At 39.0% G+C, this 14,438-nt stretch overlaps 1 protein-coding gene across 8 annotated transcripts in view; it reads right to left on the bottom strand.

Moving 5' to 3' along the window:
• The window catches only part of LOC145460594 (CUB and sushi domain-containing protein 3-like), a 48,985-nt gene that overhangs the window by 6,302 nt on the left and 28,245 nt on the right, over positions 1-14,438 (bottom strand). For 5 of the 8 annotated variants that reach the window (XM_081445457.1, XM_081445460.1, XM_081445459.1 and 2 more), the window contains 16 exons: positions 13,384-13,482; positions 12,720-12,873; positions 12,281-12,459; positions 11,887-11,985; positions 9,985-10,223; positions 6,822-6,971; positions 6,431-6,557; positions 5,961-6,056; positions 5,243-5,396; positions 4,805-4,983; positions 4,404-4,496; positions 3,722-3,875; positions 2,817-2,995; positions 2,335-2,430; positions 1,545-1,919; positions 127-507 (listed from right to left, as the gene is read on the bottom strand). In XM_081445457.1, coding sequence (XP_081301583.1) covers positions 127-507; positions 1,545-1,919; positions 2,335-2,430; positions 2,817-2,995; positions 3,722-3,875; positions 4,404-4,496; positions 4,805-4,983; positions 5,243-5,396; positions 5,961-6,056; positions 6,431-6,557; positions 6,822-6,971; positions 9,985-10,223; positions 11,887-11,985; positions 12,281-12,459; positions 12,720-12,873; positions 13,384-13,482 — 2,754 coding nt within the window. The remainder of the gene's footprint in view (positions 1-126; positions 508-1,544; positions 1,920-2,334; positions 2,431-2,816; positions 2,996-3,721; positions 3,876-4,403; positions 4,497-4,804; positions 4,984-5,242; positions 5,397-5,960; positions 6,057-6,430; positions 6,558-6,821; positions 6,972-9,984; positions 10,224-11,886; positions 11,986-12,280; positions 12,460-12,719; positions 12,874-13,383; positions 13,483-14,438) is intronic. The other 3 variants (XM_081445458.1, XM_081445464.1, XM_081445463.1) reach the window with 3 other exon arrangements.

The raw sequence follows: 14,438 nt of genomic DNA, 5'->3' as shown, positions 1-14,438 counted from the left end.
AGGAGAAGAGAATTGACCAGATCTTTCTTGACTCGCTCTCTTCACCATGTTTGTCGCTTCACTAATTAGTCTGTTCATAGGCTGTTTAATACTGAAATGAACACCAAATTAATGATGTGCACTTACCTGAAGGCGTGAAGTTCAACTGAGTATAAGTTGCTTTGAATCCCACACTCTGCATCTCATTAGCACCATCGGAGAAAAACCGCACTGTCAAGGTCTCACGAATCGAGTAAAATGTTAAAATTCTATTCGGCCTACCACACGTTCTTCCACTTGGAGCTCCATCATTAGAGAAGGCATTTTGGACCTCCAGATAATCACACACGCATCTTTCAAGGCCACATTCAAAGATGTCCAGAGTGTCTTCAATTTCTAGCTTGACGCGGTTTCCCCTGTTGGCTGTGATTTGCCAGGTACAGTCTTGGTTGTTTGGATATCTTCTGGGGTAGAAAGGACTGGTAATGACGCCGGAGGTTTCGTTCAACTGGGCCATAGCCGGACACACTAAGAACGGAGTTCAAAAATATCATCAAGACCAAGTCATTTGTGACATTAAGAGAGTGCTTGAAAGGATTTTTCCGGGGGGAGACCTCTCATATAAAAATGACGCGAAAATTTTGAAAAGAACCCCTAAGAGGTACCAAGATCCCGTTTTGTGTGCGTGGCTTGCTTTTTTTTTTTTCTAAAACAACACATTATCTCCTGTCATCTCATGTGGAGGCTAAACACTCTAAGACGTACCAAAACCGCATTTTTAACCCCTGAAAGATACGACGAGTACCCCCGTCCCTTTTACACGAGTTTCCCCCGGGACATTAAATATTCGCAAGAGTCAAACTCGAGGACCATAAAGGCGTTATAAATTTTGGCTCACTTGCCTGATAAAATAAAAGTTGCAATGGTAGCCAACAAAGATTTTCTTTTACAATGAAACCTGTATCAAACGGGCCCCATATTAAGCGCACACCCTCTTACCTTCCTCCCACCCTCTCTTTAAGCTCTTAAACGTTTTTGTACTTTTACCTTTTTAAATTTTTTATAATCTTACAGAACCCCTATGATAACAGTACTTTCAATTACTGATGGCTTAATCCTGTTTAAAGATTCGTTTATTATTGTTATTATTATTATTATTATTATTATTTACTGTCAAATGAACGCGCATTCCGCGGACACCTATGCTGAGCGGACGCCTACACCCATTTTGTTGCACAAAACCTGCAATAAATGGACACTTCAAGTGTTTTTACTTCTAAAAGCTCAGCTCAGACTCCTTTGTTCAGCGATGTCGGTTTCAAGCTAAGTAGCTAGATTATTCCAGATTGCTGCATTGACTGACTGGACATTGTGCTATGAACAGTCTTTGATCTTGCACTGTGTTACATTGTGTCGCAAAAAGTTAATACTGAATAAATTATTATTGCACAATATGTTAGAACCAGTTTAGGAAGGGCACCCTGCATTAAGCGGACACTAGTGAGTGTCAAAAGGGTGTCCGCTTAATGCAGGTTTCACTGTTGGTATTTGGTGGGCTAACTTACAGTCATCGGCAGAGATTGCCTCGTAAAATGCCTTGAACCCTGTGACCACATTGTTGAGTGACAGCAATCTCACTTGGATGAAATTCCCGACAGAGAACACCGGATTAGGAATGTTTTGACCACAAAGCCTGAATAGTGCAGCGCCATCATCTGATGCCACATTAGTAATAAAAACACGGGCTCCTCCGAGAGAACCCGTACAGTCAGTTTGCTGATTTGGTTCCAGTGTGAAGTTGAGAAAGGTCAATTTGATAATAAGCCCAGCAGGAACTGTAATAGTCGAGGTACACTCGGTGTTTCGAGGAAAATTATTTGGAAAATTTGGACTTGTTAGGAATCCACTGGTTCCAGCAAGGTCTCCAAGTCCACATTCTGCTGCAAAACAAAATACATCTGCTTGGCCACATGGGAAAAAAAAGTGATCTTTACTGCCAATACTGTTTAAGTTACAGTTTGCTTTATTTCATAATATGTTGAAAGAAAGAGCAATACAGAGACGGATCCAGGATTTCTCAAGGACTGACACAACCAAACGAGATTTTTTTAAGAATGAACAAACAGGCTCATTTTTCACGAGAAACGAAGACCTCAAAATCGCATTTATCGACCACATGCTGGTTTTCTCAAACCAGGTATCGCATCCACCCAAACATACTACGTTGGCACTGAAGCCAAATTGAAGTACGCTTGGAATTTGAATTAAGCCCTGGTTTTTGTTTTATTTCGAAGTGAGAGAGAATAATTTTTTGCAATAACAATGAATAACGCACTAATAGTCAAGTTAACTTACCGGTAGGAGGCAGCCTTGTAGTCACCTGCATTGTGGGCGTCGGTGTTGCAATAACTGCTGATGAAGAAGGTGTGGGTGCGAGCGAAGATATCGGAGCTATGGGAAGAAGTTCAGGGAGAATATTAACATACTTACTAAAATAGTGAAGTTGCTGGCTTTTTTTTCGAAGAGTGTCTAGCTTTTTCCATAGCATTTTCGAACTTTCTCCATACTAGGTTTAGACTCGCGAATATTCTCCGTACATTTCCGAATATTTCCGAAAAGACGTGCAAAGGCAATTAAGATTGACGAAGAGTAAAACGGGAAAAACATATTTAATAGAATACCAACAAATGTTAAGCGAATTCAGCATTTCAAGTTCAGCCAACCTTAGTGCGGTTTTACTTGCTCAAAGCATAGCTGATGGATTCAGCCTTTAAAATTAAGGAGTATTTTCAATTCGTTCTTTGGCGCTCCTGGCAGTCGTGGGAGAGGTTACCCACCAGACGTTATGCTGTATTGCGCCTTGAAACCTTGTCTTGTGACAGAAGAGTCGGTGGTAAATCTGATAGTCAGCAACGTAGTTCTGTCTCCTCTAACTGTAACAGTGAATCCCGACCTAGAGCCACTGAGCCTTTCTATGGTCTGGTCAAAGTTGTCGGTCAACTCAACGACGTCAAAGCTGCAAACAAATGCATACAAGTACAAACTTTGTGTGAGAACTTTCAAGGTTGAAAGAAGCATTAAAACCTCTGATTCATCGTGCTTTTCAGTTGTAATAACGTAATAGCTGTTTTGATACGAGTGTCGAAAATTAGTTAGTTTTCTTACCTACCAGATTGGCTTTAAAAACTTACGCCAATCAGAAGTAAACCCAAAACCAATCGTGACTTGTTCACTCACTTTTTCCCGCGCTTCACGTCGGCTACTTGCATTTACTTCGAGTTTTAATTGACTCACTGTATTGTCTATGTCCTTTGTGATTGGCTAGAGTACTTGATTACTTGGTTTTGGTTTTACAGCACTCAATTGAAAACCGCTCTATAGAAATCAAATCTTAAAGAAAAACCAGGTAAAAACAACAACAATAACAACAATCCGTATCTTAAACACGATTTGATTTAAAGCAACAGCTAGGTTTGCTTCTGGGGTCGTGTATCGAGCTAAAAGTTGAATAAAACATAGATATGTATAGTAATAATAATAATTTGATATGCATTCATCCACCCGGTAAGAAAGAAATCTGTTAAGTTCTTGAATTGCAGTCTAATTGTCGAAATATTAGTGTCATAAGTCAAAAGACCTGTTCATTTATGCAAGTCACAATTGATTTTAACTTTCCTCTTATTACAATTTAAATTATAGATGTACTGCTAATAACTTAATTCTAATCATGACTAGGGCTTACAATGACTCTGTTTCAAACACAATAAACTGAAGCCTGAGAATTCCATTGGCGGGAATAGGCAAAGTCCATAAACAGTTCAAGTTGTTGGAGTAAAAGCCAGGATATCCAGGAGAGGCAAACGATCCTGATGATCCATTTAACGTTCCCCCGCATGCTGAGATAAAAAACAAAGTGAAATTTGTTAAACAACTCACTTTCTCTCCACACTGCGAATTATAAGTCAATAGAAAAAGTCGTGTAACTTCGTTTACTGTACATGTTTATAAGGACATGTTGAGAACAACTATTGCCTCGATCTTAACTATCACAATCGTAAGAATTCATGACCTGTAGAAGTAACGTTTCTCTCTAACGTCACAACTGTGCACTTGATATGTATATATGAGAGTGAGATTTGATGTTAGCTCAGTTGAAAACGGCTCGAGATAACTTTGATATGGTCACCCCTATCTGTCCATTAACCATTTGAACTTGTTTATTCGAACTAAATTTTACCAAAGAGATAAATGAGATCAGATTATGAACAACAACAAACCCTTACGTCATTTCTATCAAGTATTACGCAGTGATGTTGAGTACGAGGCCATAGGCGTGACAGCCTGGCGATCTTCTGAAGCTAAGAACTTAGCTATCCTGATGTGGTAAATAATGAATGTTTCATAATCAACGCAAGTTAACTTACCGATAAAAGGCGGCTGTGTAGTTGCTTGTATTGTGGACGATGATGTTAGAACAACACTGGATGAAAGGGGCGTGGGCGCGATGGCTGATGCCACTGTGGTTGAAGGTATGAAAAATATGGTCATAATTGTACTTTAATATGTCAGATATGTAAAAACCTTACACCATCTAAACTGCAATTAATTGTATAGGGATGTTTTATAAGACATGAGTGCTAAAGATATCTCAAGTCCAAAGAGTTTTTGACATCAATCTTAGGTAGTTATCAATATTAGAAGGGCATCAAGACAAGTCCCTGCATACCTATATAAAACACGGTAGAATTAATATCAGCCTTTAAATTTAACATGTATTTTCATTTCCTACTTTGGTTCTTTTGGAATTGTGAGATAGGTTACCCACCAAACGTTATGCTGTATTGCGCCTTGAAACCTTGTCTTGTGATGGAAAAGTCGGTGGTAAATCTGATCCTCAGCAACGTAGTCCTGTCTCCTCTAACTGTAACAGTGAATCCCGACCTAGAGCCACTGAGCCTTTCTATTCTCTGGCCAAAGATGTCGGTCAACTCAACGAAGTCACAGCTTAAAAACATATTTACAGGTATAGCTTGTATGAAATTTTGAAGGATTAAAGAACCAAATAAAACTCCTGATTCATAGAGTTTATCATAATAATGTCATATAGATATCAAGAGGTAAAGGAAAACCAAGTAATATTAGTGTCATAAGTTAGAGGACCTATTTATGTAAGCCAGTCACAATTGATTTTAACCCTCCCCTTATTACAATGAAGTATTTATGTATTGCTAATAACATAACTGCAATTATAACTAGGGCTTACCACGACTGTGTTTCAAACACAACAAACTGAAGCCTGAGAACTCCATTAGCGGGAATAGGCAAAGTCCATAAACAGTTCAAGTTGTTGGAGTAAAACCCAGGATATCCAGGAGAGGCAAACGATCCTGATGATCCGCTTAACGTTGCACCACATGCTGAGAAAAAAAACAAGGTGAAATTTGTAGAATGGCTCAATATCTCTGCACTGTGATTTATCAGTCAATAGAAAAAGTCGTGGAAGTATGTTTATCATACATGTTCATATTTACATAATCATGAGAAACATCTATTGTCTCAATCTTAACTGTCACACTGGTAAGTATTCTTGATCTGTAGAAGTAATGTTTACTCTCTAACATCACTATTGTTCTCTTGATATGGATTTATGAAAGTAAGATTTGATGGTAGCTCACTCAAGTGTTACGCCACTGGCTTCCGTTGTCAGTCATTTGTGATATCACCGTCTCATCCCTCCCCCACAACCCTTGATATGAAGAGAATGAAGTAAGATCCGCCGCGAACTGGACATTCCGTGCCCTCGTCTTACTGAACCACGCCCTGTGTTCTGCCAGTGATCATGAGTGTTTAGGGCAGCTGAGGTAACAAAGTATCAGCTACATTTGACGTCTTTGTCCAAGACAGCGACATTACGAGTTTTCCTTAGCCGAAGATTTAAATAATGAAGATATTTTAACTTTCAAACCAACAAGTTAGCTTACCAGTAAAGGGTGGTTGTGTAGTCACTGTTAGAGGCGTTGTCCTTGCATTAACTGCGGTAGAAGAAGATCTGGGCAAGAGTGTTGACGCCGCGGTAACTGGAGGTAAAGTTGAACCGAGAATCATTTAGTTTGCCAACATTTTCCGACGTTTTGGAGCATTTTCCGAAAATTTCTCAAGAGTATCCGCCGAGAAACTAAATTCAAGGTAAAGTTAAATTAAATTAAGTTAAATTTATTGATGATCAATAATTGAGTTGTTGATCATTGACTTGAGATATCCAATGAACTTCGACAAAGATTGTCCTTGGGTCAACTTGAGGTTTCAGAACAATCTCCGGACATTTTGGATTGTTATCTGAAAATCCCCGAAAATTGTGTAGGGTTTGTTCATATTCCACCATGTACTGTTGGTAGTAAATTTGTCAAAATATGTAGCACAATTTGTATTTGATCAGTATTAATTAACTAACCTTCAATAGCCGGAATTAGTATTACGCCAGAACGAAGCCCTCTAAAAGTGTGTCTTGGAAAGCGGCCTAGCGGCTCTACGTCACTGGTAAAATGGTAAGCATAGATAAGGAAAATTGGAACTCCTTGCTAGAAACCAAGACAAACAAAAACAGAAAAAAAGTATCGTCACATATTCTTAACCAGCCTGCTGCATGAGAATTGTTCATTTTTTTTTCTTCTTTTGATGGCGAAATGTTTGCTAATAACCTCGCACAATTCATCGACAAAAAGAAGTTGCAAGTAGGGACGTAATTTTAAAAATGTTTATTTGACTTACAGTCGTCGAGCGTTGTTAGAAAAATAATAACAATATGCAGGGGCAGACAGAATCAGAAGATTGCGTTATTTTACCTCGATAGCAACGTCGTTTTGCTGATCTGCTGTGTTTCGCTGGCGATAAAACGCCAAAGTTGTTTTCCCGTTTTCTTCGCTGGAGTGAGTCAATACCCAGTCTTGATGTGGATCCAGAGGTGGTTGTGTAAACCCAATGGTGAAATAGTCCTGGAAGATCGAAAATAGCAAGTTAGTGAGCGATTTAATCACAAAACTACTGTAAGAATTAACTGAAGTTTACGGTACTATAGTAAAGGTGGATTATTATGTAGAACAAATAATATTGTAATTATTTTATGAATTAAATAAAAGAAGGTAGGAAAGTTATAGTTGGTGATATAGGAGGGAGGGGATGAGGGTGTTTATATTCTAAGCAGTAACAACAACAGGAACACAAACAAAACCAACAACTTCTACTATTAATTTCCACTCCTTTTTGCTCGTGGATGTTATGTAACATCCATGAGCTTAGGAGGCAGTCGGATGGCGCTCACTCACTCACTCACTCACTCACTCACTCACTCACTCGATTCTAATTAATTTATTCATTAAACCTGGTTAAACAATTTTCTCCTACCCCCCCGCTGCTGAGTATTGTTTTCGTCCAAGAGTGTTCAGTCGTCTTCAGGAAGGTTCTTTGACGAGGGGGTACTAGAAAGGCGTACATTTTTGCCCGATAAATCGAGAGCCTGGGTACGAGTTTGTCGAACGCTTCGAAGATTGAAGTCGGCCATTTTGGTTTCATGTGATTTTCTTTCGTAAATATGTTGTGTTTTTTTTTGCCTATCGGCTTTTGCCCACACCTAGATGAAAGTTGGTAGAGGTATTTATGACTGTGGTCATGTTTCGTTTACAACAGCACGGTCGGCGAGGTCAAAGAATTGATACATGACACCCGGGAAGACAAAGCCAGAAAGTGAGATCGTGATTAGCTTATTTTCGTGGCAAGAGAATTTGATGGTTTCCACTCGCTTTCTCTCGTTGTGTAGTCTAAGGTAAGCTTAAATTCTTGTTAGGTTTTGGTTTTATTGTTTCTTTATTGTTTTATTTTGTACGCACACGTTGAAATTCTCCCTGTGTTAGTATCGCAAGCTCGAAATTTGTAAGCTTGTTTTTAAATACCTGGGGGAAAAAAATTTCGAATTGCCTTATATTTTATTTTTGTTTTCGTTCACACTACATTTCTTTTGTATTCCACGCAGTTCGACCAAATTTCTTCACGGATGATATGTAAGGCAACTTACATGTACGATTGAGTAAATATACACTGCAATATTTTAGTGATGGATGAACAAATTAAGTCCAAGAGACTGTGTAGATCTATTTGTTTGCGAGAAAGATATGCTGTCCAATTGTGTCAAAAAGCCGAACGCATGGTGGCTGGTGATGTAGATTTTTTTTTTTTGCTCTTAGAAATGAGAGATTTAAACAAATTGACATCAAAACTTGAATTACGGAGAAGAGACTGCTTGATACTTGTCAACATAAGTATGTTCTGTCATCGTTGCAAAAATCTATTAGCAGAGACATATCTGCAATCCTTTTGAATATTGCTGCATTGCTAGTGAGATTAGCACAGACAATTACCAAGATATATAGGAATAAAATACCGTGATTTTTGTTTCCAAGAAAGAAAATTATTATTATTTTACTTGCATGCACTACAATATGCAGTATCCTTATTATTGTATTGCACCAAGCTGGGGGACTTCTTCCAGCAGTGGACTTAAGTTGCACTTTTTTTCAGGCTGGAGGTATTATAAGACTTAACAGGACGGGGATTTCAAACATTAATAATTTTGATTATTTATCCCAGAAATAAGATCTAGTCGGCCGCATTAGGTTTGTGAAAGGGGTTTCAGGCTTGAAGCTACACGTATATGAAAGGAAAGCCTTTCCTGTTAAAAACACTGCAAAATGGATAGGTCTTTGACCTTGGGCCAGAGCCTCCTTGTATAAAACTTTGTTACTTCCCTTCCTCCTCTCCATGGACATATTTCTATAGAAAAAAACCTTATAAATTGTAAATAAAAACATTCCCTTCACTTCAGGCTCATGACTGAAACAAAACTGTCTGAAATCATTCTTTCGAATTCTTATAATATTGAAGGAAATACTTTTTTTTCATAGATTTCCTGTTTATCCACAAGCTATAATCAAATTGTTTATGTTCGACTTAGCTTAGAGTAAACAAGTTTTTTCCAATATCCATGTCTCACTTAAGTGAAATTGGGCAAAATACTCTTGGCAGTCCTAGCAGTCTCAAGTTGATTGCCTCAAATAAATTTCAAAATGATGTATTGTAATTTTTGCATAATAGTAATCATTGTCATACAGCTGTTTCATAATGTTAACTGAACAAGGACCATAACCAATTTACCTTGACCCAAAATGCATTGCTGACTCATATACATAATTATATTGTCAATTTTGGACTGACTGGTAAATATGGTGAACTCTCATTTAATGATTTCATTTTGAAACAGACTGTTGTTATTCTTTGACACTACATCATGTATAAGTTGTTGTGATAACAATGTTCCAATTTCAATCAAAATTAATATTATTATTCATTTTAAAATTTATAAGTTGTCTGTGTAAACAACTTGTTATTTGATTCTTGTATTCCTTTTCTATTTCGAGCAGTCCGACCTCGAGCCCTGGCTGGGAACATTGTGTCATGTTCTTGAGCAAGACACTTAACTCTCACAGTGCCTCATTCCATTCAGGTGTATAAAAAAGTACTGGCAAATTTAATATTATGGAAGTAACCCGGCGACCGACTAGCATCCCATCCGGGGGCATTAGAAATACTCGTAGTCGCTTCATGCTACAGAAACCGGGATAAGTGCCGACCTGATGGGCCACTTGGCTCATATGCAGACTTTACTTCCACTACGGAGTTGTTGTTTGCCTCTTTTTTAGAACGAATGCTCGTGCAAAACATTTCACATGAAAATGACTTGATTTTCAAGAGAATGAACGTACAGGTGACATGCATTTTCATACGAATAGTTTTGCACAAAGAATCATTTTGCCACAGAGGCAAAAGTCAACTATTCATCCATGAGCTGGCTCAGGAAGCCTTTGATTCTCTCCCAGGCCCGCCCGCTTTTTCGATCTTCGCCACTGACCGAGAGCCTGGAACACGCTAAATACAAACAGAGCAGAAGCACATTACCCTAAGGTAGCCTATTCCATTTACAACTCCACCAACGGCCACGTCGTATCCCCTCATTCCAGTTGGTGCTCGAGTAGCAACACCAAATCCAATCCATCCTGTCGTCATGACCTCCGTCATGAAGTTTAGCCTGTCTGTAGAGCTATCGTACATCCACGAAACATTGTAGTTACCATTGCTTAGAGAAAGAAAGTTGGCGAAATGTACTGGTGGAGCCTTGGTCGGCAGTCTTGAGGTTGCTAGATAATTTGAAAGAAGGTTAGACTGTAGGATTATTTATTGGTTTCAACCTGTGGACTTAAACTGGGGCGTGGCAGTGGAGTGGGGGCGGGAGGCGTGTGGGGGCGGAGGGGGTATGGCGCTACTTAGGTGTAATAGTGAAGCGCGCGAGCTTATGTTCCTCTGACAACTGAGTTGTTGTTGAATGTTTATAGTTGTCAGCAATGCACTTAGCTCCAACTGGCCAGTTCTCAGGCATGACACTTAAGGAAAGAAAGAAAGATTTCAAATAAACACAATAAGCTTAAAACTCCTAACTGGTAAGAGGCAGACCCAGCTGGCTACTTAATTAAAAGCATGTCCCAATAGTTCAACAACTCCAACTTGGTGGTCAGAGGGGAACTTGAACCCGCGACCTCTGGATTTCAAGTGCGGCGTCCTAACCACTCGGCCACGCTACCGCCTTACTTTATAACTGAACTTAGCATTTACATATACAACTGACATTACGATATCGCTGGAACTTTGCTCTCTTTTTTCACCATAGTGTTACTCTTTACTGATAAATAATGAAGGTATTTTAACAGTCAACGCAACTAGTTAGCTTATCAGTAGACTACGAGTAGTCCCTCTTTCGCTTAGTCCGTCGTGCGTGACGCGAAAGAAAACCGCGAGAAAAAATGGCCGCGCGAAATCCTGGCGGCGGGGAGCGCGCGAAAGGAGGGACTACCGCCTAAGCCCAAGAGTTTGAATTATGTGTTGCTCTCACAACGCAAAAATGTGATTGGCTTATGTTAGGAGCGTTGACAACGTGTTGTCAACATTCGAGATACCTGTGACGTCTTGCAGGAATGTTTTGGAACCGGAGCAAATCGAAGCGTTTCCGGAGCAAGTCGAAGCGTTGGAATCGCGCTTCGCAAGCCGTGATGTTCTTGCGAATCTGCCAATAGGCTTTGGAAAGATTTAAATTTATTCAGTGTTTTGTTTGGCAAAGCTTTCTGCCTCCACCCCGACTGCGAGCGTGTTAGTGATTTCGCCGCTCAACAGCATCGTCTAAGTCAGCGAATATAAATTCACTGAGCTTGGCCTTTCTGCCGTCCATTTGAAAGATTGAACCGGACTCTCACTTGACACCGGACATTCACCTGAAATTTTCCGCTGCTATAGGCAAACATTTCACCGCAGTTGGATGATCTCCTATGTATAATGTATGATGTATAATGTAAATTCTCGGTTGAAACTCTGTTGAAATTTTCGCAATAACTTTTAGACGCAGCGAAAATCGTTACAAGAGGCCTCATTCGCCGTCTTCTTTTTAAAACTTCTTTGGCAGTTTCGCTGAACGAACACTGAACGAAGATATACTTCTCACGGCATATGTTTTTGCCTGGCTCCTTGAAGAGTAGAGTAGAACAATTTTACTCAGATCTCCCGGGGCTATTGATAACAGGCGATAATAAGAGGACGTCAAAATGAGAAATCCTACACTGAAAAATCACTCGGCCGTGAAAGCGCAAACTCTTGGGCTTAGGCGGTAGTCCCTCCTTTCGCGCTCTCCTAGCCCCCAGGATTTCGCGCCGCCATTTTTTTCTCGCGAATTTCTTTCGCGTCACGCACGATCCGACGGACTAAGCGAAAGAGAATAATAATGAGTATTTAACACTCAGCAGCTAGTTAGCTTACCGATAAAGGGTGGCTGTGTAGTCCCTTGTATTGTGGACGTTGATGTTAGAACAACGCCGGATGAAAGGGGCGTGGGCGCGATGGTTGATGCCACTGTGACTGAAGGTAAGCAAAATATGGTCATAATTGTACTTCAATATATCAGATAAAGAAAAAACTTTAACCATCCAAACTGCAATTAATTGTATAGAAACGTTTTATGAGACATCAGTTCTGAAGAACAGGTCCAAAGAATTTTTGACACCAATCTTAGGTAGTTATCAATGTTAACATTGATCAAGACAAGTCCCTGCATACTTATATAAAACATGGTACAATTAATATCAGCCTTTAGATATAACATGATTTCATTTCGTACTTTGGTTCTCTTGGAATTGTAAGATAGGTTACTTACCAAATGTTATGCTGTATTGCGCCTTGAAACCTTGTCTTGTGATAGAAAAGTCGGTGGTAAATCTGATTCTCAGCAACGTAGTCCTGTCTCCTCTAACTGTAACGGCGAATCCCGACCTAGAGCCACTGAGCCTTTCTATTCTCTGGCCAAAAATGTCGGTCAACTCAACGAAGTCACAGCTTAAAAAAATGTACACAGGTATAGCTTCGCATGAAAATTTTCCAGGTTGAAAGAAACAATTTAAATTCCTGATTCATAGTACTTAACATAATAATGTAATATGAAAATCAAAACGTAAAGAAAAACCACTCAATATTGGTGTCAAAAGTCAAAAGACCTATTCATCTAAGCCAGTCACATTTGATTTTAACCTTCCCCTTATTACAATAAAATATTTATGTCTGCTGATAACATAATTGTAATGATTACAAGTGCTTACCAGGACTCTGTTTCAAACACAATGAACTGAAGCCTGAGAACTCCATTAGCAGGAATAAACAAAGTCCATAAACAGTTCAAGTTGTTGGAGTAAAACCCCGGATATCCAGGAGAGGCAAATGATCCTGATGATCCACTTAACGTTCCACCACATGCTGAGAGAAAACAAGATGAAATTTTTAAAACGACTCACTTTCTCTGCACGGCGATTTATCAGTCAATAGAAAAAGTCGTGTAAGTACTTTTATTATACATGTTCATAAGGACATATTAGAAACAACTATTGTTTCAACCTTAACTTTCACAACCGTAACTATTCATGACCTAATGACTTCTCTTTCACATTACTCTTGCGCGCTTGATATACATTTATGAGCGTAAGACTTGATGATAGCTCAGTTGAAAACGCGTCTCTATTTATGATATGGTTACGGTCATCAGTCCAGTTATGATTTGACCTCATACGCCCAAATTACATTAACGGAGAGAAAAATTACATCAAATTATGAACGACAACAACCACTTAGCTCATTTCTATCAGTTTTATGTGAAGAGGTGGGTTAAGAGGCCACAGGCTCAACAGTCTGGTGATCCATCGATGGAAACTTATATGGCCTGATGCAGTCAATAATGAATATTTAACACTGATCAGGTATTCAGCTTACCGATAAAGGGTGGCTGTGTAGTCCCTTGTATTACAGACGTTGATGTTAGAACAACGCCAGATGAAAGGGGCGTGGGCGCGATGCTTGATGCCACTGAGGCTAAAGGTAGGAAAAATATGGTAATATTTGCACTTTAACATGTCAGATAAAAAAATACCTTACACCATCCAAACTGCAATATACTGTATAGAAATGCTTTATGAGATATCAGTTCTAAAGATATTTCAGGTCCAAAGAATTTTTGACACCAATCTGAAGTAGTTATCAATGTTGACAGGGATGAAACCAAGTCCCTGCATACTTATATAAATACCGTAAAATTAATATCAGCCTTTAAATATATCATATATTGTCATTTGGTACTTTGGTTCTCTTGGAATTGTGAGACAGGTTACTCACCAAACGTTATACTGTATTGCGCCTTGAAACCTTGTCTTGTGATAAAACGGTCGGTTGTAAATCTGATTCTCAGCAACGGAATTCTGTCTCCTCTGTCTGTAACAGTAAATCCCGACCTAGAGCCATTGAGCGTTTCTATTCTCTGGCCGAAGACGTCGGTCAATTCAACGAAGTCACAGCTTTAAAAAAATGTATACAGGTATAGCTTCGTATGAATATTTTCAAAGTTAAATTAAAGACAAATAAGCGATTTGGCTGATGGCGTCATTTGACTACAACTACCAGCCTCCTTGTCTGTTTCTGTTTGTTATGCTTATTGGAGCAATTGTTATTTAAACCGCATTGGAAATTCAAAATTGAAATAATAAAGAAAAAACGAAAGGAATACTGGTAGTGGTAGTCAAATGACGACAACGCGCAAATCTGCTATTAAAACTCGTGATTCATAGGGCTTGACATAATAATGTAACATACAAATGAAAACTTAAAACAAAACCATGCAATATTAGTGGCAAAATTAAGGTTAAAAGAGCTATTCATGTAAGCCAGTCACTGTTGATTTCAACCTTCCTCTTATGACAATGAAGTATTTATGTACTGCTAATAACATAATTGTAATTATAACTAGGCCATACCACGACTGTGTTTCGAACACA

This window comes from Orbicella franksi, chromosome 11, assembly GCF_964199315.1.
Source record: "Orbicella franksi chromosome 11, jaOrbFran1.1, whole genome shotgun sequence".
Lineage (NCBI taxonomy): Eukaryota > Metazoa > Cnidaria > Anthozoa > Scleractinia > Merulinidae > Orbicella > Orbicella franksi.
The sequence above is the reverse complement of the archived record's forward strand: the minus strand, read 5'-3'. Positions and strand labels throughout refer to the sequence as shown.